The sequence below is a fragment of the Manacus candei genome, unplaced genomic scaffold (assembly GCF_025592945.1).
Source record: "Manacus candei isolate 608988 ecotype Guabito, Panama unplaced genomic scaffold, ASM2559294v1 h1tg000028l, whole genome shotgun sequence".
NCBI classification, from domain to species: domain Eukaryota; kingdom Metazoa; phylum Chordata; class Aves; order Passeriformes; family Pipridae; genus Manacus; species Manacus candei.
In genome coordinates this window covers 32,755,190-32,782,937 of record NW_026138076.1, presented here as the reverse complement: position 1 = coordinate 32,782,937, position 27,748 = coordinate 32,755,190, and the positions used below count along the sequence as shown (strand labels likewise).

Genomic DNA, 27,748 nt, shown 5'->3' with positions numbered 1-27,748 from the left:
GAAATCCGAAAAGAACTCCGTCTGCCTTTTTTTTCTTGTTCTGATGTTCATCTCTCTCTCCCCTGTCCTCAGTGCAAATTCTCACTTCTTTTACATGGAAACCATTTACTTTGAGACATCCAAATCTGAGGGAAAGGGAATGAGAGAGGGGCCAAAGGCTGCAGTTCTGTTTGGGCTGAGCTCTGTGCTGGGGATGACAGCTGGCTGGGCGATGCAGGTTTCCTGCCTTCCATTGCTTCAACTTCCTCTATTCATTGGTGAGCCAAGCACAAACAACTTGATGCCAGGCATGTGTACACCTTCTTGGTTTGCATCTTCTGCTCATACCACTACCATATGACCTCAATACAGGGTTATGCCCTGTGCATTCCATATCCTAACCTGTTAGAAATATTTGAGATCTTTTTACATATAAACTTCACCCTATACTTAAGTGTTTCTGAGCACACAGGGCAGGTAACAGATACTTAACATTCAGATACTAGATAGTTTGGCAGGAGTATCTGTTTGACGCATGAAGGCCTTGGGTAGAGACTGATATCAAAGTGTATTCTACTGGAAAGATAAGACATTTTTCAATGTGCCAACTGCCTACTTAGAATTTCAGTAACATTAATTTGTAGGGCTTGTGATACTACTTTGTGACAATAATAACTGCTCTTACAGAATACCCTTGAAGAGATTGAAGAGCCTAAATGATATTTTGAGGATCTGAGTGTGTATGTATTATGAATTTAGGTTTTATATGATAAGTTGAATCAAGTGTTTATGCCTTGTATCTGTCTTCTGCTACAAGCTCGTATCATATTACTTACTCTGGAGTCTAATGAGTGCGTAGAGTGGTTATGAACAGCCATCAGTAACTGAACAATGTCACAGAAAAAAAGAAAACTGACCCAGTATACATGTGCTTCTGCAGACATATTAGAAGTCTAGAAAATAAGGTGGGAAACTAGAATGACAAGTGTTGAATAAGAGAGAAGATTGTGCAAGAGAAATAAAACTGAATATTAAATATAATTTAAAGTAATGTAAAGTAGAATAAATGTTTTTTGGCTTCAAATGCCAAAAGCTTGCTTCCATACTAGGAAGAAAAGGAATGGTAGGATATGAATAGGATCAGCAACTACTCACCATCATTATTAGAATACTTTCTTTAATTCCAGAGAGGTTGCTTTTATGAAGAGTTAAACTCATTTAAATGAGAATAGCATTATGGAATTGCTGAGAGAACAGTAACTGAGAAAGTAATACTGTAGATGTGCTAAAGCCAGGAAAAAATTCATGATACTAAGAGATCTACTGAAGGCATGTTATTTTGTGCTATATTGCTATATCCACAAACTTCCACTTTAACCATCTGCAGAGAATTTTTAGGCCTATGCACAGTATAATGAGGCAATCTTGGGATTCAAAATTAATTGCTGGCGTACCTGAACCACCTCCTTTGCATGCTAAGAACTCATAGAAAGGGCCAGTGGGTCTTCAATGGCCAGAGTCAGAAGGCTTACATTCTGCCTAAGTTACTGTCTTTAATATGTCCAAGAACTGTACAGCAGTCAGTGATCACAGGTGGAGTTTAGGATGATGGATGGATCCTTCAGGATCATGCACTGGTCAGTGGCAGGGGCGTATTGGCTCCAGAACTATCCCCTATTCAGTTTACCTGTAACTGTGGAATTATGCAGCACGAACTAAAGCAAAATGAAAGAATGACTGCCTATGAAGGAGTCCAGTGTAAAATCTGTGCTGCTTCTGATGCCTAAGCTGACTCTGTTAAAGCTACCTGTGGCATCTCTCCAGTAGACTGCAAACAGGCTGTTGAAAAAGAAGCAGAAAGCAGGGGGGAAAATACTGGGAAGGAGTGGTCAGAAGTGTGAATAAACTCACATAAATTTGAGACTGTGTTCAGACAGGGTGGTCATACAGCAGTCTTGCATACTTGCTGTAAGTCTTGCATACTTTCATCCTCAGCTCCAGATGCAGCACACCCCACTGCAGGAACTGCCTGCTCCACAGAACTCCCTCTCAGTCCAGTAGTCTCACAGTGCACACAATTTAGAATGGCCTACAGAATCAGATGTGAAAGGAAACACATACTACCTGTGACCTCTGCTCAGTGGTGTCTAGATTCACAGCAACTCATTCATACTCTGTGAATATTTAGATGTTTGAAAATGGTCAGTGGAGCATACCACAACATACTTTTTAGTGAGCTGCAACCCATGACCTTTCAGTGTTTTGGGATGGTTACAATTTCTAATGGAAAATCATCTGATATGATCCCATCAATTCAGTTCCCTTGGTAGCTTTATCCTACTTTGTAGCTTTGTTGGTTTTGTTTTAAATTTTTGAATTAAAAGAATGTTTAAGGATGAGTTTACTGGGTTAAAACTAATGCAGAGTGTCCAGTGAAGCACTGGCTGAACTTTTACAGAACGGAAGTGGGAACCAAAGTTTTAAAAAAAATCCAGCCAGCATATCTGTGTCCTGGAATTCGACAGTCTGTACATCCAAGGACATTCCTTGGGATTCTCTTTGACCCTTAGTTTTCCTCTTGACTCTGCAGAATTGTTCTGTAGAGGTAGCCAGGAAATTATTAAAGGTACTGAATGCATCAGGTGTTATTTGGTATAAAAGGAAAAGGAATCACAGTGCGAACAGGGAAGGAAGGATAGATTGCTCTTGGGTTTGTTTTACGTGACACACTTGACACACTTCTGAGCATCAGTATCTCACATTGCTAAACCAAGGAAAACATTTCTAATATCTTTGTATCTGACCATTGCATTTCAGTCAGTGTGCAGCAGAGCTAATTTCACTCACTCTGGAAATGCGCTATTTGGATTCCTGAGGAACTATATTCACCTTCTTTTCCCGGATCTTAGCATAAATTTAGAAACTTTCAAAGTAGTAAGTACTATATACCTGTGGGTAATTTTGTCAGAAAATATGAAAAAAACCTTACTCAGAGCATCTGAGTAACTGCTCAACTAATGACTTGATCAGCTACAACAATAGCTGCTAAATACCCAGCACCAACTAAAGCCCTTTTATCTTTCTGAAAACCACAAGCTAATGAGAATCTTAAGCTAAACTCAGACAATGAAAGAAATCTTTGCCTGGTCAAAGGTGGTATCACTGGCATTACACTACTGATTTCCATGTGTCTTCACCCATCCTCAGAGCAAAGAGGTAGAAGAGCTGCCAAGAATCTCATTTTCTCTTTCATTTCTAGCTTTATGGAACAGTAACACATCTGGCTGAGAATGCCACCAAAAATTTGCAGTTACTAGGGCAAATGAAAAAGCCCTATTAATTTATAAACTTGTTCACAAACACAGACAAAAGATACAACAACGTTTCCCAATCTTTGCACCTGGAAATGAGAAATAATATTTCAGAAGGTGGATTGAACCTTATGAAATCTTAACTACCATCACTTGGTAGTTCTACAGTTCTGCCAAGTCAATTCAGAAAAGATGTATAATGGGATTTGAATATGTAGAAATGAGTTTTATAAGTAAATTCAGTGCATTGCTAAAAGGAATAAGAGATCTGAAGTACAAATTGATCTGTTTTTCTAAAGGAAAATTCAGTAAGTTACCTCTCCAGCGCAGCAAATGTGAAAACAATACTAAAGAAAGAAACATTTCCCAGGGGAGACTCACAGCACCTTTTGTGAAAGACAGTCCATCAATGCATCTGTGTTGAAAATCAGGCAACTACATTTCCCCTTTACTCTATAGACACTACAGTTGTCTTACTCCATTATTGTCAAGAGTATAAAGGTAAAGTTTTTCCCTGTCCTGTTTTCTTTGACAGTCACAAAGCCTTGTTTATCAGGAAAAAATTGAGCACTTTGAAATCATGTTCTTATCAGTCCTCTGCATGTGCACAGTGGCAATGTAAATAGTCTCATTAAGTAAAACTGGGAGAAACGAAGCAGCTCAGAGCTGTCTGTGAGAAAAGCTATTAAAAACAGAGTCTGAAGTGATTTTTCAAGAGGAGGCAAATGCCTCTGCCAGCTGTAGAAATACAGAGAGGAGGGAAATTTGAAATCCTCTCCCTTAACACACAATCTCTACAGCTCCTAATCAGTATGAGTTAGATGACATTGACTGAGGGACAGATACTGTTTTCACAGGTGGAGAAGCAAAACCCCGAGCAATGAGTGCTGTTACAGAATTAGTATTGAAAGACAGAGCACAGAGAGCAGCTGAAGTCAAACAGAGAGCTGAAATGTTTGTTATAAAAGACAGCAGGGAAGTAAAAACAATAAAAGGCTGAAGGACAGAGACCAAAGACAGGAATTAAAACAGTGAGGGAGAGATCTTAAAGAACTACAGAGAAGCACAATAGATGACCTATTCAGGTCTCTGCCTCTCATCATAATGATTGTTATCTCCGTATTTTTATTTTGGCAGATAACCTGATCTTAATCTCTCACCCCTAAACTTTTCTTCTCTTTTCTCACCTGTCCACAGCTATTGCTGTCATGGAGTAGATGCTGGCGAAGACAGCTGTGATTGGGAAGAAGTTGTGGAAGCGGCAGTAAGCCTCTCCGAAGTACCACTCACTGTGCAGCGCATAGATGAAGTTGATGAGGGTATTGAAAGCAGCCATGGAGGCATCAGAGAAGGCCAGATTCACCAGGAAGTAGTTTGTCACTGTCCTCATGCGCTTGTGAGCCAGGATAATCCAGATGACAATGAGATTTCCGAAAACAGCCACTGCCACCACACCACCATAAGCCAGAGACCACAGGGCAATGCGCCAAGAGGGTTGTACAAACTGATTGGAGAAGTTGCTTGGTGAGGATGCTATGGGGGGAGAAGCATTTCCAGCTGGTGCTCCCAGTGCCTGTCCCCAGGCATCACTTGCTGCAGCAAGGCTCACATTCCCCCTGCTGCTCATGCTCATGTTCCAGTTGGCTGTGGGGACAGAAGTCATCTTGGATGTTCCTCTCCTCTCTTCCAGCAATGATGTGACTCTCCTACCTCCCTTTCCCAACCCTCCAAAATCCCCACCAACAGATAAGAAGAGGGAAGGAAGAAAAGGGGGAGGAAGGCAGCACAGCAGGTACAGGGCAGATCTGTCAGAAAAAAGCTTTGTCTATGCTGCTCAAACTGTTACAAGTGCTGTACCAGCCAAGTCAGGAGAGCTACCTCAGGGCAGAACAGCATCCTACTTCTCCTGTGTACAGCCACCTCTTGCTTTTGATTTTGCCGAAGGAGCCAAAGCACATTTTATAGGCTTGTGAGTCTCCAGCGTCACAAAGGGAGTGGAGTGATAAGCTCCACTGGCTGGTAAGCTAACACCTCTTTCCCTCTGCTCTCCCTCCTCCTTTTATTTCATTCATTGCCAGCAGCAGGCACTTTCAGGAGCTGTGGAGAGCATCACAGGGAAAATGAATTCTCATCTCATTTATGTTGAGAGATTTATTTTATATTGCCTTTCTTTAGGTTTCATTATTGTGCTTCCTTTTTTAAATAGGTTTTTTTTGCCCTGTCTTTGCAGAGCTAATCAGCTGGCTTAGTTAAAAAATCCCAGGACTGAAACTGCTTTTTTATTACAGCTCTTTCCAGATGATTTTATTCCAGATGAATTCAGACCTGCCTTTTTTCTGCTGTCTTTTCATTTGGTACAGGCTTTCCTTTAAAGTATTCTGGTACCCGCAGATTTGGAATAGTGACCTCTTTTAGATAAATAAATACATCCTGCTGCTCTCTAATTTCACTTTTCAGTTTGTAATATGTAATTGATATCAAGAAACATTTATAAAGCCATTTGTATGTTCAACAGACACTGATTTTTACTGAAAAACTATGTAGCCCTAAACATAATGTCCTTAATTGTGCACAAAATATTAGAGGTTTGTTTTCTTTGTGTCTTTAAGAAAAAGAATTTAGTTCTTTTTACTGATTTGCATTTATTCCACACTTAGTACAGTAGTTATTTTGAGTAAACAGTATTTTTACATGCAGTTATTTCTATACTGGTAGAAAAGGGTAAATGAGGAAATTTAACACCTGATGTTTTCACATCCAAAATCAGTTTCTTGTTAATATGTTAACAACAGCTGGCATTGGGAATGCATGCTTTGTGCAAGGGTTGATTGCAAGGGACTTCAGCTAACAAACCTTTGTTATTCAATAGGGAGAAAATGTGATTTAGTGCTGATCTGTTCCAGGTTTCAACAATTTAGAGCTACTACTTGTCATCAGCAGAGATTTCAATTGTATCACAGCAGTGGGAACTATTCAATACCCCTGTCAGCAGTGACACATTCAACACTTTTTTTAAACAAAAGCTTCAAACAAAAATCAAATACTCCTGTGTACCATTTCCTCCCTGCTGTATTTACTCAGTGGAAGTAATGTCTGCACTTTAATAGTCAGGTCTAAACTGCGGTGTTAATTTGAATGAGTGTAACTCTGGCTGTTCCTATGTGCTTCTCAGCTCTTACCAGCTGACCTGATCCCAAGCAGTAGCCAACCTCAGGCTTAGAAGCTCTGCTGTAAACCACTCATTGCTACAGCATGTCTAGAACCCACCATGCACTGCAGGTCCTTGTCACAGAAAAGCCACAGTTCCATTTTGAGTCCCAAATCTTCCGCCTGCCTCATCTTTCTTCTGCTCCCTGGAGGTGAGCCTGAAGAAGGGAACAGCAGAAAATCTCTGTGAGTTTGAGTGTTGAAAAAATTTTAATGGTGGTTCCAATGAGTAAGGAACACCAGACCGAATAGTTATAGCAGAGGCTTGGACACTCTAGTAGCTTTACTCTCAACTCCAGCAGTTTCACTCAAGATTTTCATATGGCTATAAACCAGAAAGCACAAACCCAGCCCTGTGCCCTATACCTTTCCGCCTTTATGCTCAAACTAGGAATCCCAGACTGTATCCTTTTACTAAGCTGATGTGTTTTTCACATTGCCACATCAGCTACCCAAGTCCTCGCGTCCCACATGTTTCTGTTGCTTCCATCCAGCTCTCCTAGCCTCAGTTCTATTACTTCTTTTCCTCAATTTCAGCAGACACAGGGACCCTGTTTCTTGAATGCAGTACTGCCAAGCATGCAGCAGACTGCAAACTTATAGGAGCAGTGTACTGTACAGCACTGCAGTAATTTTCTCTGTATAGGAACATAAAGGATCTATGTTTGAACTACTTGCTCTGTATAGTTCATGGAGTCCTTGTTCTGCTTTCCTCACAGGACCGAAGCTTCTTCTAGCTCTGTCTTGGAAAGTTGCTTGCCATTGCCTACCAGATGTTCTGGAGAGACCATTACCATATATCTTTCCCTAATTCTTTACAGTGCCCCCAAGGGAATTTGTTCTCAATGCATTCCTAGTGAGAGAAATCAGTACAAGGCAACATCTCCTTATACCAGCAGAGCTATCGGTAAACTGAGTCCTTGAGACTTACTTGAAATAAAAATCAAGAAGCTCTTTGTAGTGTGTGTTTGTAAAATGTGAGCCAGACCACCAACACAGAATGCTAACGGAAGTGTCAGTTTTGCAGTGTAGAAATCAAAGTATCATTGATTCTGTCTTCTTCAGGAGTACTCTGAGGAAATATTCCACCCCTGTAGGGACATTTTTATATGCTGTGCTCTTCCCCATCCCCTTTCCCCCACACATGAGAAAAAAACTGGGGTACCATTAGCATAAAGGAAAACCTAGGTTTTTTTATTAGTCTCTTGCTCAGTAAGCTGGATGTTATCAGCTGTGTTGCAGCAGGTATCTGAATCTGGCAGAAGAAGTGGCTGAGTATCTGGAGTTGTTTTATTTCGAGAAGTGGAACACTGAACAGCACAGGACAAATGTTGGGTGGCTGGATCAGCCTTCCATGTGTAACATTTATTACTCCTTTTGGAAATGCCTGTAAAAATTTGCTAGAATAAATTCTCTGTACTCTGGCTTTCATTCTAACTGAAACCATAGAGAAGTTGTCTGGTATGATCAGTTAGAGCCAAACCAGATCTTCCTACATCCAAAATGCTACAGCAAGGTTGACCTGCCCTTTAGCACCTTGCTCACATTTTATTTCAGGAAAGAGGTTAGGCAGCCAGTAGTTGGCTCATGTCTATAGAGGGAACTCACGTGGACAGTGAAGTCAGCTGTGCTTCTCCATTAAAATTTTTAACGATTACACATGTGCTGATTGAAGTGTGGTCAGCTGGTGGCCATCAGCATTCGGTTTCTCAAGTAAGTTCCACAGCAACTTTGGTGAAAGCATTTGTATTAATACCTTCTGAGTAGCAAAATCTGCCTAACTGGGGTGATACTTGTGCAAAAGAGCAGTACAAAAGATAAGGATATGTATTTTTTCTCAGTCTGTCTTGGAAGAAAAGGTAGTTGTAGAGGATATCCATGCTGACATTATTTCTAGAACTGTTACAGGTACGTGATTTCCTATCTTAACTTTTGGCCGTTCCAGCTTATGCATATTTGCAGTGGAAATGCTTAATTTTCCTCTCTGCAAGACTACTCAGTTTTAGAGGGACTTCTTTCTGGCCATCTGCTATTTGCTGTTCTCTTTTGCTTTTCCACTGGTCACTACTTTATGCTTGTAGTCAACTGTGGTTAAACTTGCCATTATTACCAGCTCCCCATTCCCAGCTTCACAGAAACACTTAGAAATGTGAAAGAAATAATCTGAAGTGTTATCAGAAAAGTAGCTGTGATTGTCTGTACTTCTTCCTTTGTGTTATATAGTTTGAAGCTATTTTTTCACTGTTCCAGCAAAACTTCTCCTACTGAGCCCAAAGTGAAAGCTAAGCTCTTGACTTAGCATCTTGTCCAGAAGGTAGATTTAGAAATTATTCTGTTCTTTGCTCTTTATGAGATTCTAGAGGTCTTCTGGTGTACTTGAAGTTTTTGTCTGAAATCACTCTACTAAATTTTTCTGCGTGCTATGGGAGAGACAGAGAATATCAGCAGAATTGCACAAGTAGGGATTTGAAGTAAAATAGCAGCCTGCATAGCATATCTATTTAGCATAAGTGCTAACTGCATCATTAAGGTGTTTCACAAGACCTGTCCTCTTTCTTTTATATATAGCAGTGAGGGCATTGCAAAGTTTACTTTTTGGTTTTGGGTTTGCTTGCTTGATTAGGCTTAGCCTAATAACCTCATTCCCTGCCTCCTTCCTCCAGTGCCCAGTGGGATGAAATGATCCTTCAGCAGCAGCTTTTTTTATTCTTCAGCTTTGATAGCTCCCTTTCATCAGTCAGTCATGAAAAGGTTTAGCTGTGGCAGGAGAATTTTTGCAATTTAAGAATGCTAAACGCTGTCCTATTTATCATGGCTCTGTGTTCACATTGCGCTGCTGTCATGACCATGTCAGCCTACCTGGATTTGGAACAGTTTGCTTTAATTGGTGTAGTTTAAAACACACCTGGAAAACTCAGTTTGAACTTGGTTTCTGATTATTTTTTATAAATGCAAAAGTCTTCTTTCTGGCACCAATTGAAAATGACTCAGTAGGATATTTAGCAACTTCACAAGCGTGCGAGTAGGGATGTTGCAGCAAAGGGCTAGACCAAAACTGGAAGTATTGTATGTTGCTCTTCATCATGGCTAGAGGGGGGCCAGAAATGTGGGGGCAATAGAGCCAAAGAACTGAGTAGACACAAGTTTTTTCTGGATTGTGATGCTGAGGTGCAAATTCACTGAAACTATTTTTAGAATAAAGTAAAACTCAGCACGTCTAGAGATGAGTGATGAGAAATTAACACTAAATAAAAATGAAGACTATTCTGAATTATAGATAATATTCACAAATTACTTTGTATGAGAAAACATTTATTCTTCTTTGATGAAGAAAGAACCCTCAAGATTTCTTCAGCCATTGTGACTTTGATCTTCTGATACTCCTAAAAGGCTAAAAATATGTGTTTTCCTTTGTCATCAGCATAGCTTAGCCCTCTGTTTTTTAGCTGCTGCTCATAGGACTTGACTGAAGCTGCTGAATAGCAGTAACAGTGAGGTGCCTGTGCCAAAATATAATTTGCAGGGCACAGTTGTTCTGTGAAAAGTAATTCTTATTAATTTATATTCCTGATCAGATAGGGCTTTGAGAGGAAAAGATATTATACCGAATGACACACTAGCAATTTTTTGGAAAAAATTAAGTGGATTGATTCAAGTGGTTCTTCTACCTGCCAGCAGGGTATCTGGAGAGAAGGTAAAGGCAGAGTGAAATGGGCCATGATATAACAAACATTCTCTTGGGCTATCGTGATTAGTTTTCTTTCTTGCTATTGTTGTTTACCTTTTTACATTCTTTGTGGCAGTCCTTGACACAAATTAGTGTGAAACCTCCATTGATTTTTTTTTTCCTAACTGCTGCAAATTATTTATTTTCTCCAGTGGGAGACAATTTATTTGCAACTGTAAATCTAGGCACCTCTGCCTTTTCATCTTTCTGCAACTGCTCAAATGCCTGTCTAATGTCATAGGTGAGATGAGCTAGCAACTGACTTCTATGTGTACATTCATACATGTTTCCTCATATTCTTCTGTTCTTTTAAATTGCTTTAGAATCTTTCTTAGGAGTTACATTTAAAAAGAGAATTATAATGTTGCATAAGTCAGAGATGAAAAGAATGTATTCTATCGGATCTTACAGGTTCTGATAAGAATGTGTTCTGTTGGATCTTGCAGGTTCTGAACCTACAGTTTTGAAACTAATAGGTAGCTGCTGTTGCCACCTGAAATTCCTGTGAGCCTGTTTGCAAGACCACTAAAGTCAATCGAAAAGACACCTATTGGCAAAACAATTTCCTCTGTCTCCTACAGCTGCTCCTGCTGCTCTTTCCAGCAATTTGTTTCCTTACAAGGATCCAAATTAAGGGGGATTTTATCGGTGACTTCTCTGACTCTTGGAGCTACTTATTCAGTTATATACATATATTACTTATAATAAAATGTACATATGTATTCATACATAATAAAATGCATATTTTAAGGTACTGAGCAAGTTGAAGAGGCATGAATGGATTCACAGTAACCCAGTGATGAATAAAATCAGGAAATAAAATTTTCTGGTAGCTTTACCTGTGTTATTTATAGAGCACCAGTGACACATCTGTGTTTCACCATTACCTGAAAAGTAAAACAAGTAGGTTTCTTGACTTGTTTTTTTAACAACAGGAGATATTATCTTACTATCACTGTGGTATAAGAGAATATTCTATATTATTTGCTTCCTTAACTAAAAAGAAATATTATGATTTTTTTTTTCATGTAAAGCATTACAGGCAATTCACAGATTTAGAATACTATCTACAGAGTAGTTCTGAAAAAAGAATATAATCTCATCCATTTTAGAAGACTAATTGGAATGATTATATGAGACTGTATTCTGTCAGCATAGAAATAGTTTGTTGCTCTTGTCTTTGTTGTACAAAAAAAAAGTAAAAAGCAAAAAAAAGGTAAAAACCAGAAAAACAGTTAAAAATTTACACATGATATTGCTATGTTCTTATAACATTTGACCAAAAATTATTTTAAATTCTAAGTGCTAGAGCAGGATCAGAGTCAAGTGAATTTTGTAATTGCTTATGTGGAAGGCATATGATAATTTAGAAAAGCTATATCTACAAATGTAAATATAGGAAGGAACATTTTGGCAACATAGCAAATTTTGTGTCTTGTAATATACCTCTTTTACATGGGAAATACAGGACAAAATGAAAATCTTCTCAGCTACTCTCTCAAATTTGCAAAAACATTTGTGTTCTGTTCTGCATTTTGGAATCCAAGATTTGTATCCTGCGTTCTTCAGAATCCAGTTTTTTATCTGAGATGTAGGTGGAGAGGGGATCTGAACTTGGCTTTTTCACATCCTAATGCACTGTTGTGGCCAACATGCTGACAGCATCTCCTCATGTGTCGTGCATGTGTGTGTGCATTTGCTTGTGTGCCTAGCAGTGGAAAAGAAACAGCTGTCAGAACTGATGCATAAAGATTATGGCTTTCTTATGACATTTTATCAAAACATTCTATTTCTGCACTATAGAGGTTCTTAAGCCAAAAAGTCTGCTAGTTAGTTGGTTTTCAGCAGAAATAATTATTTTCTTTGTCCAAAATACCATATGATTCACCTATGTAGACTTTTATGGAGCCCATTATTCAAATGGCCGTGCCTTAAGAACTATTATTTTTCGCTGAAAGTTAATCACTGTTGCCAGGTTTTTTTTTTTTCTTTTCCTGTCTCTTTTCCCTAATCTTCAGGTTCTGTTTCTCTGTTGTGAGATCTTTCTTCTTTCTTTGGAATTGGAATGAAAGCAAAAGCAACTATTGCCACATCAATGAAATTCAATCTGTGGCTTCAAGAAGTCAGTCAATCTCTTGCACCTTTTCTGCAAACCACTGGACTACTTTATTTCTGCTATGACAAAAATTTACAATTAATTTGATTTTCTATATTCATGCTGAAAGAGATTATTTATGTAAGAACAGGAGTTCAAATGAACTGACCTTTCTCTATTATTCAGCAAGTTCCAGAGGTATTGTAAAGACAACAGAAAGGAAGGCAATTAATTTTCTGAGGTGTAATGATTTAGACTAGTTTATTTTTTTTTGTGGATACGACATATATCACCAGATGAGTTTTGAACAATCAGTAGCAAAGAGAGTGGAAGAACCATGAAAGCCAATTGTAGTAACTAAATATAATTTGTAAAGAATGCATCTTGCATCTTATTAATTTGGCTCCAAGCATTAGCATTCACATTTGATGACTAATAATTTTTGAATGTTGTAGAAGGTACTTAGGTCATCATGTTCTTTTTAAATTATTTTTATTAATTCTGAAGTAACAAGCCACTTCTTATCCTTGTTACTGGATTTGGAACAAGAAAACAACTTTTTGTAGAAATGATAAAAAGTTTAGTAGATAGACTTACTACTGCTTTCTTGATCACAAAGTCACAGTAGGTGGATGGACACTGTGTCTACACCTGTAACGTGTTATTGTGTCAACAATGATGGTGGTAAATCCTCTCTCAATTTCTCTAACCATATTATTCTGCCAACAACATCATTCTCTTTAAAGGATACCATTCATTTAGGGTTGGTACTACGCAGCAATATCTTCCTAAAAATGCCTTCTAGCTTTACTTGACATTTTTTAAAATAAAGCTGAAAAGCCTTTCCTGTCTGTGTAAACAAAAAAGAAAGTGGCTCACAGCTTGATTCTTTTCACACACACAGGTGCACACCCCTATTCAAAGACACAAACAAGTACAGAAGTGGATGTTCTAATGTCAATAGTTGTGTCTCAGAGTTGATTTATTACTCCAAAAAGTGGCAAATGAAAGTGAGTTCTATGGAATTATGAACTTACAAACTAAACCTTACTATAGAAAACCAGATGCAACTACTTTTGCCCAATACGATGACTCTTGTAAGAGAGTATGTGCTAAAAAGACTATAAAGGGAGCTCAGAGATCTGGGATTGTAAAAATTAAAAAGTGAGTTTTCCTTACCTTACCTGAGGCAGGCAAAATCAATCTCTCACATTCCCTTCAGGCTATTGTCTGAAAATAATTTGTTCTCATGTAGCAAGCACTGGGGATTGAAGCTGTTTTATAAATCTTTTGCTCTTTTAAAACCAGTACAGATGGTGGGTGTTGATAAAATATTTGTTGTCTCACTAAATTGTTCAGATAATTTAATTTTATTGAGTAGAATTTGTAGTGGTAGGACTTATGTGTAGATGTAGCAGTTGCAGGCTGAAGAAACTAATTTCTTGTGTCTGACTTCATGTGTTCAGTGTTATCTAATGGATTTATTTCCAGATTTATCTGTCGGAAAAAGGGCCCTCCATCCCTCTTGCTGTGGAACACACATTTTCTTTTATGGATGATAAAGATAGGGAAATCCTGGGCTGGTGTACAAATTCCAGCATTGCCCTAATGAAGCACTGTTATCTTACAAAGATAAACTAGTGTTCCCTGCTGCTAAGCAGTGCTTTTTCTTCATGTTCCTGTTCGTTACCGAGGTAGTGTGTGGGATGCCCAGGAAGGCAAAGCAAGGGGTAATTGGTGTCTGGAGCTGGGGCAGTAGACAATGACAGCTATTAAAACCAGTTTACACCCCGTACAAAAAGAGAGAAAACTGGAGGAAAGGAATCCAAAGAAAGGACAGGGTAAAAGACAAATCACTAAATAGAAGGGAAACGGGTGATTGGAAAGAGAGCACTGAAGATAATTGGAAGCTGAACAGAATTGTTTGGGGGATGGTGTGGGAGAAGGAGGAAGGACAGAAAAACACACTGGTTTTGTCTGTGGTTATATTAATGTTTGTATAATGATACATTTTGACAGGAATTCCTAGTGATGGATGCAGTTTTATCTGTCAACACAGAGAAGCTTTCTTTAGACCCCTGTCTTTCAGCAGCAGGATTTTATTCAGCCTCTATTACCACACGGTCCAGATGCTTCTTATGTCTTCAGACCTCAGATGAAAGCATTTGACTTACTGACTGTGGAAATTATTTCTTTTGTGAAATAAAGCAAAGTGTTTTGTGTGGGGGCGCGTTTTTATGTTTTGTGTTGTTTTGGTTTTTTTTTATCTAACCTTTTAAGAATTTTCAGTTGGGAAAAAAAAAGTTAATCCCAAGCTTTTTGTTAATTTTGTGTTGATTTAGGACCAAAGTATATATTGAAATTTCTTGTGGCTGTACACTACAGGCTGGATTTTTTTGTATACTATCCAGCTCCTACCATCTCTTAACAGACAACCTAAAGCCTTTATGTCAGGAAATTGCGTTTTGCAATGGACAGAAAATAGTATGTTTCACTTAAGGGTTTTCTTTATCCAGTTGCAACTCCCTTACCACAACTGCTATCAATCTGCAGCAATCATCTGGGTTTTTCACTACTGTCACTTCTTATTCGAGAAGAGCAAACTGTTCTTTTTGTAAAGCAGAGTGCAACCTGGCATTCCAGGTTTATATGACTGACAAATTCGTATTGATATGCTAATCAATGTATGTTGTCGCCTTCGTGCTGAGCTCTTTCCTGGCAGAACGTTCTGCATCCCACAGACTTTGTTTTTTCACAAGATGCTTTGCTAATGCAATTAATCATCTAATCCAGGAATCATCTCCCAGCATATAAAACTGACATCATCTTTTCTGCTGTATATACTCTGCCTTTTTTGTCTACAGTGGAACTATAGACTCTTAGATCTAGAATGTATTTTATCATTATAAATGGTTACCAGCACTAGCTCCAAATCCATTGGAAAGGTGCCACTAAATACATATGTATATGTACACCTTAAAGCTTTTCAGCTTTTCTGTCTTTCACCATTGACTTCACTGAGCAGTTAGTCTAGTGGAAATCTCTTCTTCAGTCCTATGATGTTAAGCCTTGAAAAGCACACGTATCCAAAAGCTAATTCTAAGGTCTATATACAGTATTTCTTGGTTAGCACAGAATCTGTGAAACTAGATTTAGAGATAAAAGCCTTCAATTATTAAAATAGAGGAAGGTCAGTAAACCGAATTACTCTCCTGAATTCCTGCTGCAATGAAAATGTTATTCAACAGTCACTGAAAGTTTCGAAAAGAGTGATGCTGCTGCTATTTTTTCCATGCAATAAAAGAGTCCCCAGTAGTTCCAGGTAAGTACAGGATGACTCTGTAAAGATGGGCTTCTAAGTGAAGACCTGGACGCCAGGTCTTTTCCAGTACAGAGATGGATAAAGCTGAACCCCCTAAGTGACTATGGTCAGCTGCAGCTTTCTATGTCAGAGACAGAGAGAACTGGAGGAGTGTAATACAGTCTTTCCCCCAGTGAGCCATTCATCTTCTTGTTCTTTGGTGTCCTGAGAACTTCCTGAGGAGATCAGATTTACAGAGCCATATTTAATAGTCATGGTGAGACCTAGCAAAAATGGTTTTATTTATATTTTTGATATGTACATCATATGACTGCAAGATCCTAGAGCAAATAATATCCTGTCCCAAAAAAGTATTTTATGTTGTCTCCTAAATTTGTGACCTGATAATTTCTTTGGACTCTCTTGAATATTTTTATTTGTAAAGTTCAAGAAATAGCCATTTTTTATTTTCTCCAGATCCACTAAGATGTATTAGGTGTGTTTGTCTTGCAAGCAGAGGATTTTTAAACCCTCCCAAGTGTAAACTACACCATAGCTCTCATTTCTGTTAAATATTGTCACCCTTCTCTGCAGATCTTCTAGTTACCTGTATCTTTTTTTTTCTGAATGGTTATAGTTGCTTTACATATTAATACTGTGATATGATTGTGTTTTGTTCTTTATACCCTTTCTAGTAGTTAATAACATCCTATGTGATTTTTTGCTGCCATGAGCCAATGCTTTCTAAGAGTCAAACAGCCAGTTACAGCCTAACATGGAGGACCCATAGTCACAGGGGTATGTAGGAAAATTTCTTTATTCCATGGAAGTTGTTACTGAATCTTTTGGCAGTAAAGGATCTTTCTATGCATGTTGTCTTGTTATTACAGGATTTTGAATTTCTATCATTTAAAAAAATATATATAAAAAAATCTTGCAGAAGGCAATTTGAAAAATTGCAAACATACCCTAAGAACCAGAAGGCAAATGAGAAGGCTCTGCAATTTTTAGCATTCTTCCCTCCAGCTGAAGTTTTTCAGTGGACCACTTTTGCCTTCCAAGCTCAGAATTATAACTTCTGGATCCTTGATATGGTTGTTCTTGTGTTAGGGAATTGGAAAGGATGGGTGACCAGAGAGAGAGAAGACAGGAGTCTGTCTGTAGAAATCTCTGAAGCAGCCACCCCTTGGGAGAAGGCATAGATTAGGATAAATGAGACACAAGAATTGCTCTGGTGGAAGAAATCTGGGGCTTCTGTCAATTAATTTCTTTTAGAATTATCTTAGTCTCAGATAATGTCATATGAAGGGGCAGGTTTTTATTGTATGATGAGTTGGTCATTTGTATCTGATATAGTAACATGATTTTACCTGTTTGTATTTTCCTGGATTATTAAGAGAAAATATAGGCAATTCTGTAGGATTTTTTGTAAAAAAAATTGAAACACCAATAGAATGTAAAAACCTGAAGAAAAATACCATTCCCTATTACGTTACCTGGTTTTTATAGCATATAAAAATGACTTGATTTTTTTCTAAATCCTGTAAGATTTTTCTGATTGGGATGGTATTCTGAATTTATAAATTCAGTCCTCAATAGGTTTTAGCTAGAGTTTTTGGCAATGCCTTTCAGAATTATAGAAAGCAAAAAAAAAAAAAAAATAGAAGAAAACTGTTAAATAATGGGTTGGGTTGGAAGGCACCTTAAAGACCATCTAACTCCAATCCCCCACCATGGGCAGGGACACCTTCCACTAGACAAGGTCATTCAAAGTCCCATCCAACCTGGCCTTGAACACTTCCAGGGATGGGGCATCTGCAGCTTCTATGGACAACTTGCTCCAGTGCCTTACACCCTCACAGTAAAGAATTTCTTCCTAATACCCAATCTAAATCTGCCCTCTGCCAGTTTGAAGCCATTTCCCCTTCTTTCATCACTGTTAAAATTCACTTGTTAAAATTCACTCTCCAACTTTCTTGTAGGCCCCTTTAGGTACTGTAGATGTGGCACTTGGGGACATGGTTTTGTGGTGGACTTTGTGGTGCTGGGTTAATTGTAGGACTTGATGATATTAGAAGTATTTTCCACCTAAATGATTCTATGATTCTGCGATAATCAGGCCTGTTGATTAACTTGATCTTCAAATCTGCCTTGTATCTGAAAATGAAGTCTGTGCCAGAAGCACCTTGACTACATCCCTGAGTGTTATTCTTTTGGGATAAATCATCTAAGAATTACACTGAATAAGAGAAAACTGAAGACAACCTAAATGACAAGGGGGAAAACTAGAATTTGCTTCAGAAAAGCAGGAGGCTGTTTACAACTTATGTCTGTCATACCTAATTCTTAAAGGTCAATACAGTTTCTCTTTTAGAAAACAATAAATTAAGTAGTATAACAATAAGACACCAAACACTGAAAAAAAATACACTGTCATTGAAGAAGAATGCTGACATTTTGCAAGAGATGTTGTGGGAGTCAATGGAAAACACTGAAGAGTGGAAATTATGTGTTTGCAAACATTAATAAGAGTTAGTGATATTTTCAGGAGAATGATAATATTTGCAGCTCAATAATGGCATTCATTTCAGGCATTTGGGTCAGAATTTTGATTTAGAGCAGCTGATGTGGAACTATGAGCACTTCATCAGCCCAGCTACTCCAGTGGAATCTAACAAAACTGTGAAAGGAACTGCTCAGGAGCTGTTATTTTTATATGAGCCTGGAGTTAAAAAAATCATTAGCAGTTACTTGATGACAGTTATTCAGATAATCTCAAAAACATCTAAATTCAGGTACAGAACTGTACTGCTTGGAAGACAGTGCTGTATTTTCAGTGATTAAAGGTTTTGGTTTTGACCAATCTGAAGGGGTTCACCATTACTTCTACAGTGACTTGTGTTTGGTGCTTCTTTGCTGAAGGTGGCCCTTCCAGCTCCTTCCAGAAACCTGGAAGATTGGTGCTAATTAGAAAGACCGAGGAGAGCTGAGAAAATGTAAAGGAACTTGGCTTGAGGAAGAAGCAGTTGGTGGGTATGTAGAAGCACAAAGGACAGAGCTCACTGTGTAGCTACTGTGCACTAAAGCAAGCCTCTGTAAAAGAAGCAGAATCAATTTCAAAGAAAGACACCCCCCCCAAATTCTTATTAATAACAGCCAAATTAAACTTTTATTAAATGTTAGTCAAGCTACTTATTTCCTTTTGTAAAAGGTGGTAATTTCTTTTTCTCTAAATATAAATATTTTGAAAATAATCAGCTGGCTGAGAGCAGTGAGAAACATAGAGCAGAAACATCTTGCTTACTTTGTTAATATAGTCTGGCATGGTGTCTAATTGGCTGTGCTTGGAGATGTCCAGGCTACCTAGGACAGCAACAGCATTCGGAATGAAGAATAGCCATCTTTCACTAATGCTTGTCCTTTGATGCTGTTTGAATGCAAAAACCCTAGTTTATAGGGAGATTTTTTTAAAAAAGGATAAGACAGACTGTCTTTTAAATAGTTCACTTCTGCAGCTGCAGTGGAAAAAGAAACTTGCAAACATAATTCACAGTAGTTACCCGAATGATTTTCCAGCAAAGACTTATGCTAGAAGTATGTGAAAGTCAAAGCATGAGAAAAGGTTAAAGAAAATACCTCTAGGTTGTGTTCTTCAGGCATTTTTCTAATAGTCACTTCCTTTGAATGGTTGTTTAGTAAATTAAATAACTAATGTTTATAAAACTTTTTGGAAAATGTAAGTATAAACAGTGTGCACATGCACACTGTTACTATTACACATGAATCATTGTATTAACAACAGCAATCCAGGTGTGGACCCAATCCATCTCCCACTAGTTTTGATAGGATGCATTTCCTCTAGGCTAATGAGGATGCCCAAGAAGTTGACTTTTTCATGTCATTTAGGGAGGAGAAAATTTTTTTTTCCCAACATTTTCATTATATACAAAGACTGTAATAGAAGTCCCATGACTTTTTTCTTTGTATGTAGTAGGTGTTCCTGTCAGTATTACTTGTTCGAATGTTACATCTCCTCCCTGAACTCAAAGGTAAATTCTTCAGCTAGTTCACATTGTTGTTTCAGAGTACTGCAATAATATCTTTAACTGCCATCACTTCTTGGCAGAAACTGTGAATAGAAATCCCTGCAATTTTGGAATTCTGGTTACAATTTCTTATCTTTCTATATTTTCAGTTCTACTTCAAGGGTAGCATGTGGAGGCTGTATTACCCACTTTTCTCAGCTCTTCCTATTATGAGAAATACTCACTACTATGGAAACTTACTGTAACAGAGCTTTGTTTCTTGTCTCTTTTGCCAGTTGTACAGAACAGACCGTAACACAGAACATCTCAAGCATCATGGCTTAAGAAACTTTCAATACATGCTGAATTACATGCACTCCAAAATTTTTCTGAGTGTGGGAAGTGAGTGTCTGAAAATGGACCATTGGAGAAATATTTGAGGAAACAGACATTAACAAAGAGGAAAATACCAAGTTCTTACATCATCCATTTTATTCACATGGCCTTGAGCAGCTATTGAAAGTGTAAGCATGACTGGACATTACTTGTGTAAGTATTTTTCTGTATCCCCCAATATCCACAGTGTTTGATAACAGAAGTCTGTTTCAAATAAGACTTTGTAAGGTGTTGTTTTCTGGTGGATATCACCAGCAAGTGCAAAACCTGTGTTCTACTTGTTCTACTAAACCTAGTTAGCAGAGTGCTTCTCTAATTTTACCCATCTGCTATGTACAGGAATTTTGTATCAAAGTTTGCTCTTTATCACTGTGCTGCTTTCTCTTTTCTTAGCAGATTTTCCTTTACACACATGCCAGCCATCAGATACCTTAGTTCCAGCATTTTTAACATTCATAAACAGGAAAGTTTAGTAGCATTAATTAAGCCCTGTGTCAAAACCATGAAAAATGGTTAGGATTTAGACTTGTGTTTCAAGAGCACTATCTGTCTTTTCCCTTGAGGGTGTTACCATACAAGAATATTAAGAATACTCAGCTGCCTGTTTATCTCAAGTACAGCAACATCATCGAGCACCCAGAGCCTTTCTGCAAAGTTTGCAAGACTGAACAGGAGATACAGGTGTGTGGTACAGGGAGCTGTAGGCAGAGGGAAGTCTTTGTGTGCATGTGCAAACATCTGCCTTGCTTGTCTGAAGTTACTCATCTGACATGTTTTGTCACGTAGAGAGTTGAAATCTGTGAGTCAGAGGTTGATTTCATACTTGACTTTCTGTGGGAAGTCCAAGCCTGAGCCTAAATATCATTGTCACTCCATTTTCTAAATATGTCTTGACAGCCCTTTTGAAGCCATTTTCTGTCTTATTTGTTCTCAGCTCAACCAGCAGCACAGCCTTTTTTTTTTAACAGTTTGAAAGAGCTTGCTCACCTTTCCTGTGCCATTGTTGCCTAGAACGGCCTCATGTTAGAGTAAACTGGACAGAAAGATCTGTGTTTTCCAGCTTGATATAAGCTGATGGCAATGCAAGAATTCTTACAATTTTTTAGAACACAGAATCTTTCAATATTTCTGAAAAAAAGTGTCTTTTCTGGTTTAGCACCTACCCATATATATGCCCAGTCAAGATAATAGGTGTTTAGACTTTTAGCAGTCCTGGGTTACTTGGGCAGTGGGTTTGCTCCATTTCATGTTTAAGATACAAAATTACAGAAGATACGTTCGTATTTAAAGAAAAGGTTTTGTGTCTTGCATTTGAGGCCACACATTACAGACTAAATACAGAATAACACCAGATCCAGTGGGAGCTGCCTTTCTGGTATCTGTTGCCACAGATACATAATTAGGGAGGAATAGAGGGCAGTGAAAAAGAGCAATGAGTCAAACTACTGAACAGGAAAAATAATATTTGGTAACCAATGCAAATGAAGTCATACTGAACTGCTGACTGTGGCAACCATACACAGTTGTATAAATTAATAATGAAATTTCCTGATTTGAAGATACAAGATAGAAGAATGCTTTTAAAAAGCTTTTTCCCTTCAAGGTCATGGTAGCTGTTCATCCTGGTTTTGCCATGTTATTATTATACTTGGTTACAAGTTATCAAATTCGTTGTTAGAATTGGCCCTTATTTCAGCTGCAAAGATGATCATTTGTGTTCAGTTTGTGGCTAGGGAGCTGTGCAAACACAACTAGTTGCAGAAATTTGTTGTGTAAGGCTTGTTTAGAGAAACACAACTAACAAATGCTGAAGCAGGATGTGGAAACTTCAAATGACAGTGAAAGCAACAATAAAATGCCTTTTTATAGTTTAAGAAATAAACCAAATTTAAATTAATTTCCATCCCTGTCATTTTTGGCCAATGGAAACAAATAACACAGCATGTTGCATGTTTCTTTCATTCCTGATTGACTGAAAAGGTCTCTGTAAATAAGGACTTGAAAATGAAAGAGGAGAACTTGAAGCAGAGCACAAAGGCAGCTATCAGTGCTGCTAAGGAGTTAAAAGAATCACAGCCTGGAGAGGATTCAGAGGTGCTCCCTTATGTGTCCTGCTTAACCCTAGGCACCAATCTGCACTCAACACCACAGGCTTGTGAACAGCTATAAGGATAGATAGAAGATCATTGTGAGGGAAAAGTGAAAAGAAAAATATCTGCAATCATTTGTCTTCTGATTCCCGAGTGCCTTACTATGCTCTTGAGAGTACAGTGTCATTGTAAGACCTAGTTTATTTTCTATTCAGTACCATTTTTCAAGTAGTTCCTTCGGGATGAACTACAGCAGAATAACTGTCTGCTAATTTGCATCCAGCTCTTATTTTGGCCAAGATTAGGATGGGTTTTGCTGTTTTTTTCAGCTGAAGCTGTGTTAGGCCCTTAGCTCTGCTCTAGAAGCAGGGAGTGATGAATGACTTCAATGGAAAAGTGTAAGCAACATAGGAGCTGCCTGGAAAGTAAATGGGCATCTGCTAAGCAGCTTGGTGTTCAGGAAGAGGGACGAGAGGATGATCAATGCACATGAAGCAAGCATGTAAGAAGAGTAGAGGGACCCCACTACCAGGTGGAGCCCAATGTTGTACTGGAAACTTTGCCATTTGATTGCCCACTGACCTTGGGCAGTTACTTTGACACTTTTTTTTGTCTATGCTCAGTATCAAAGCTGGACTACCAAAAAAACCCCCAAATATTAGCACTATTCCTGGTGTATTCTGTTAAGCGTTACATGGGCACCATCTCTTTATGTGTCCCTTTCATTTCAAAGGAGATCATGGAGGCTATATTGGAATAGTTCCTAGAACAGGAGTGTGAGGTGCACTCTACCACCATACCTGCTGCAAACCAAAGTCTCATTCTCTACATGAACTAGATACTCATGTGCACTAGCTGTTTTTGTCCTATGGCTACACAGTGCTTGCATTTTTGTCTCTTCCTGAAGGGAAAAACTAAACAAAATATAAACATAATTTATTAACTGAATCCTTTCCTACGCTAGGGATTTTTCTGTAAATATTGCATCAGAAGTGTCTCCTCTCTGATGCTGAGACCTTTGTGTTCAATTTATTTTATAATATCTTGTTATTCTTTTGATGATGATGCTTAGTTACAGTTTTTAGTCTTAAAAAATACTGAATGTAGATATCCACTGAATGGGAACATTTTTTCTTTCCATTCAGAGGGTATCTGAATTCAATTTATCTCTTTTCCCCTTTTCGATGCTGTAAAAGTGTAGTGTCATTGGTCTCTTGAATTTATGCCTGCATCTATGGCTAAATTTTATTTACTCATTTTTGAAGGGTCAAATGCAATAGACTGTGAGCTTTTTAAAATGAGTGTGTGCTTCCTGTCTGTCAAGTCCTAAAATGCCTTGAATTATATTAACTTTGATATTGAATTGGCTAGATTTAGAAGTAGTTTCAGTAACAAAAGGTAGTGCAATTTTAATGCTCTTTATACTAGTTAAGATAAGGTGTTCATTTAATCTACTTCTACAGTTGGGAAGACTGTGAGACTCTTTCTGTAACTCATCCAAAATTACTACCAGTGGGATTTTGAAGCTTTCTTATGCATTTCTGTGACACTATTGTGAGGGTCAACAAAAGCAGCTACCTGATAAAAATGTGATTTGCATCAGATGCAAATGTGGTTTGTTGTTAAAAATAGAAATAGGTCTAGAAAATTGCTAATAAGAGCAGGGATTGGTCAAAGGTAATTCTAAGAGCTGTAAGTAGGGAGTGCTTGGAAACGTGTCTTTGTAGGAACTATACAACTCCCTTGGGATATCAGAGAAATAACCTTTTTTACTTGGATCTAGAATCCAAAATGTTATCCTCGGGATTGGTGGATAATAAATAATGTTTCTAATTCTTTTGTAACAGCATTTATGCTTTTCAGCCAGTCACATTCCTATTATTGCTGACCATGTACTAGCCAGCTGGCTAAGAGTCCTCATCTACCAAGTGTGCAATTGCTGTGAAATTCTGTATCTTGCTGGGTGCTGTAGTGAATTGAGCCTGTCTCCAGCTTCCTGAAAGTCTGGACCATAAGGCTGTTTTGGACTTGCACTCTTCTGTTGAAAGTGGGTCAGGATCCACTAAATGACTGAAAAAAAAACAAAACAGGAACAGGGTCGGCTTGTGGCCCAGAGGTGAGAGCACTTGTTTGAATGATCTGTGCTAGATACTTACCTCAGTGCTCATCTTTGTATTTGATTTGATGTTCAATTAAATATATATCACAGAAGCGTTACCTGGGATGGAAGAGGTTGCAAAAACAGGCTAGTGACTTAACATGCATTGGGGGTCATGAAAGAGAATGATTAGTCTTAGACATAAAGAGTATATATTTTGGTAATTGGAGAATACAGCTTTAGAAGTGTTTATTCCCTAGGACTGGAGCATGATTGACTGAGCAGAAAGAAAAACATGTGCTAAGATTTAATGAAACACCTTATTACATGCATATTTCTGTGCAATACTGAAGACAGTGGTGTCCTAGGAAGTGATGTGGGGGCAGAGAAAGCTATGTGAAGCTCGTAAAAGGCATACCTTTTTTTCTTCAGATATTGCACCTTAAGTGTGTTCTCAGCCCATTAGTGTGCAGCATCACTAGCTTGAAGACAAAAAGGATTTTAAAGAATGGATTTGGGGATCCTGTTAATAAAATGAGGCTGCTCACCTTGTGTCTGCCATGCAGTGTGTGTGTGACAACTAGTTTGTTAGAACTGACTTTCTTGTAAGGTTACTTATGTCTTGTTTTGTTCTGTGAAATCCCAACCTTGGACAATAACTCTTGGTTATGTGACCATTGCGAGAGATAAGTCTGTTAAAATTAATTTTTTAGTAAATAACTAGATTATATATGTTTTGCAGTCCTGAAAATTCTTAGTGTGGTTTTACTTCTGTTCTTAAAATCAAAAATGTAACTTAAACTCAGGGAACTGTAAATTGTTTTGAGTTAGATTTTAGCTCCTTAGTCTGTTACTCAATTTGAAATTCATCCCTTCAGCCCTCAGACCTTATATTTTGCTGGACTCTCTTCCCAAGAGCCAGTGACAGGTTGACTTGAGGATCTTAAAGGTCTTTTCCAACCTAAATGGTTCTATGATTCTATCTAGGTGCTTTCAGGGATTATTTGGCAAGTAAAACTGCAGCTTTCATATCTGATGTCAAATATATCCACAAGGCAGGTCTTTTGTTTTGGGAAAACAAAACGTTGGTTTGTTGTATCATGGTAAGTTGTACTTGGTGAAAGAGTCAGTTGCTCTGACAACCCCTGAAAGACTAGCAGCAATTTCTGACATTCCATGCGTTTCCTGCTGTTCATGTTTGTCTACAGATTTTAAACCAAAAAAATAAAAAAATGTTTTTTGTAGGGATGACTTTAGGTTAGAAGGGGAAGGAAAAAATGAGTGCTATTACTCAGTAACCCTTTGGGGTTTTGTTTGTTTGTTAGCTTGTGGGGGTTTTTGTTTGTTTGGTTGGTTTTGGGTTTTTTCCTTGCTTCTAAACTGGTCTCCAGCAGCACTAGGGATTGTTTTTTTCTTTTAAATAAGCATACAAGTGAACCCTTGCAAGTGTCAAGACTGAAACATTTCATATACAGAATAATTCCTCTAATGGTGTCACTTGCTGAAGAGTTCAAAATATATTTACATGGTTGTTCCTGGAGTAAACTAAAACCATCAGCACCAGCAGAGTGAGAAAAAGGTTTTTTGCAAAAGAAATTTGGCCTCACCTGGACTTCAGATAAATCCATTTCAATTCAATCAGATTTATCGGTCCATAAAACTAACACTAACTACATCTTTATGCCTTTAAGACTTCAAGAAACAAAGCTATCTTAGGATCTAAAACTGACCTGATGTAAGGGGGAAAAATGACAGAGCAGCTGACAGGTGGCCCATAGAGACTGTGAAAGAACAAAATTTCAATGTTAATAGTTTCTTTGAATATTTCCTCACACTTTCTATCTTTAGCACTCTTTAGCTTTACATGTTGTGTTCTGAGATTTAACAACAACAAATGCAGTAATGATGATATGGCATTAATTCGTGGAAAGAAACAACAATTTAAAATTGGACAAAGAGAAGAATAAATTAAAATGAGTTAAGATGCTGACAATTACTAGCATCAGAAGCAAAAGAAATTAAGTGAAAGATCCTTTGATGTTTTAGCTGGGAGGAAGTAGTGCTAATAGTCTTTACTTGAGTAATTATGGCAATAGAAAATTCCTGCTGTGATCAGTATTTATTAGATGTTAATATTTTGGTAATACTGCATATTGCTGTTAAAATCTAATTGGTGGTACTTTCATAAATACAGCCAAAATGTGTTCAAAGGGTGATATTAACTAATGTTTCCTAATGAGCCATTTACAGCATTTTTTTGTATTCTACATGTGCTTCAGCCTTTTGCTGCTCCTTGTAATGCCCTGAAAAAACCCTCTAAATTCTTACTGGCACTGTTCACTTTTTATTTTTATATTTTAATAAATAGGAGGCCAAATGGAAGAGTTATGATTGAATTGTCTGTCCTTCTAAGTATCTCAAGCCACTGAGTTCTACCCAAGAATTCATTCAGGAAAGGAGATGAGATCCTTCCAAGCAGACAGGACCACCTTTTTTTTGAAAAATGTTCATTTTCAGTCCAATAATGCCAAGTCCAACTACATCCCCCGGTAACCTACTACAAATATTTGTTCCCTTGACCCCTTCTGTTGGTTGTCCTATTATCTGGGCATACCCTTTGAAAAATGTCTGTTCCTGTCTCCCAGTCAGGATTGGAATTATATGAAATTGTAGTATCCTCTGCCAACAGTCATCTGTGAGATTGTTAAATCCACAAGATCCCTCCTAATGTCCCTTCTTCTGTCCTTGTTTTTGTTCCCTGCCTGATCAAACTATTCCCTTTTTTGTTGCTATTCTCAAAGCCTATGCACAGTTTGACAGATATTTTAGTGACTTCTAGCCCTTTCAAACTAGTATAAGCTGAAATCCTTGATTCTTCTCTGACTCAGAGCCTGATTTCCATCTCTCCAATTGCCTCTTCTACTTACTTGTATGGCTCATTTACATTAGGTTGTTTCCTCTATGAGAAATGAGAGCTTTCTTGTCAGATCTTGTGCCATCAGTCTTGGTAACTTTATGCAGCCAGGAGTAACACCTGAACAGTCCAGGAAAAATCTTTGGATACATTTGTTATCAAATTCTGTCAAGCGTCTAAGGACCATGTGGGACCTGTGAGCCTAAGGAGCTATAGCAAGCCACAAATGCTGCCAAATTTCAAGTCCTTGTTCTGCATAATGACATGTCAGAGGTTTTTAGTAAAAAGCTTAGGCAAAATGACATATTTTCCAAAGCCATCTTCCGTTAAATATTTGAAAATTTCCCCTCTAACACCCTCAACTCTCAAAAGATCCAAAGCTGAGAGTAAACAATATGAAAGTTACTACAAAAATAACCTAATTTTGCTAGTGAGGACACAGAATTGTTTAGGTTGGAAAAAACCTCTAAGATGATCGAGTCTAGTGTTTTGCCAAGAATTTCCAAATCCACCACTAAACTACATCATTAAGCACCACATCTGTATATCTTCTATATGTCCCTTCAGATTTTTCTTGTCTTTTAAACTTGTAGCCACTGAAAGAA

General features: G+C 37.9%; 2 protein-coding genes across 2 annotated transcripts in view; both read right to left on the bottom strand.

Moving 5' to 3' along the window:
- Window positions 1-4,953, bottom strand: part of TACR3 (tachykinin receptor 3) — a 34,343-nt gene extending 29,390 nt beyond the window's left edge. The window contains exon 1 of the mRNA XM_051789677.1: window positions 4,478-4,953. Coding sequence (XP_051645637.1) covers window positions 4,478-4,953 — 476 coding nt within the window. The remainder of the gene's footprint in view (window positions 1-4,477) is intronic.
- Window positions 4,954-6,587: 1,634 nt separating this feature from the next.
- CXXC4 (CXXC finger protein 4) overlaps window positions 6,588-27,748 on the bottom strand; it is a 212,427-nt gene continuing 191,266 nt past the window's right edge. Inside the window, exons 2-3 of the mRNA XM_051789684.1 lie at window positions 11,064-11,111; window positions 6,588-6,655 (exon numbers count right to left, since the gene is read on the bottom strand). Of these exons, the coding sequence (XP_051645644.1) occupies window positions 11,073-11,111 (39 nt within the window). The 3' untranslated portion in view covers window positions 6,588-6,655; window positions 11,064-11,072. The remainder of the gene's footprint in view (window positions 6,656-11,063; window positions 11,112-27,748) is intronic.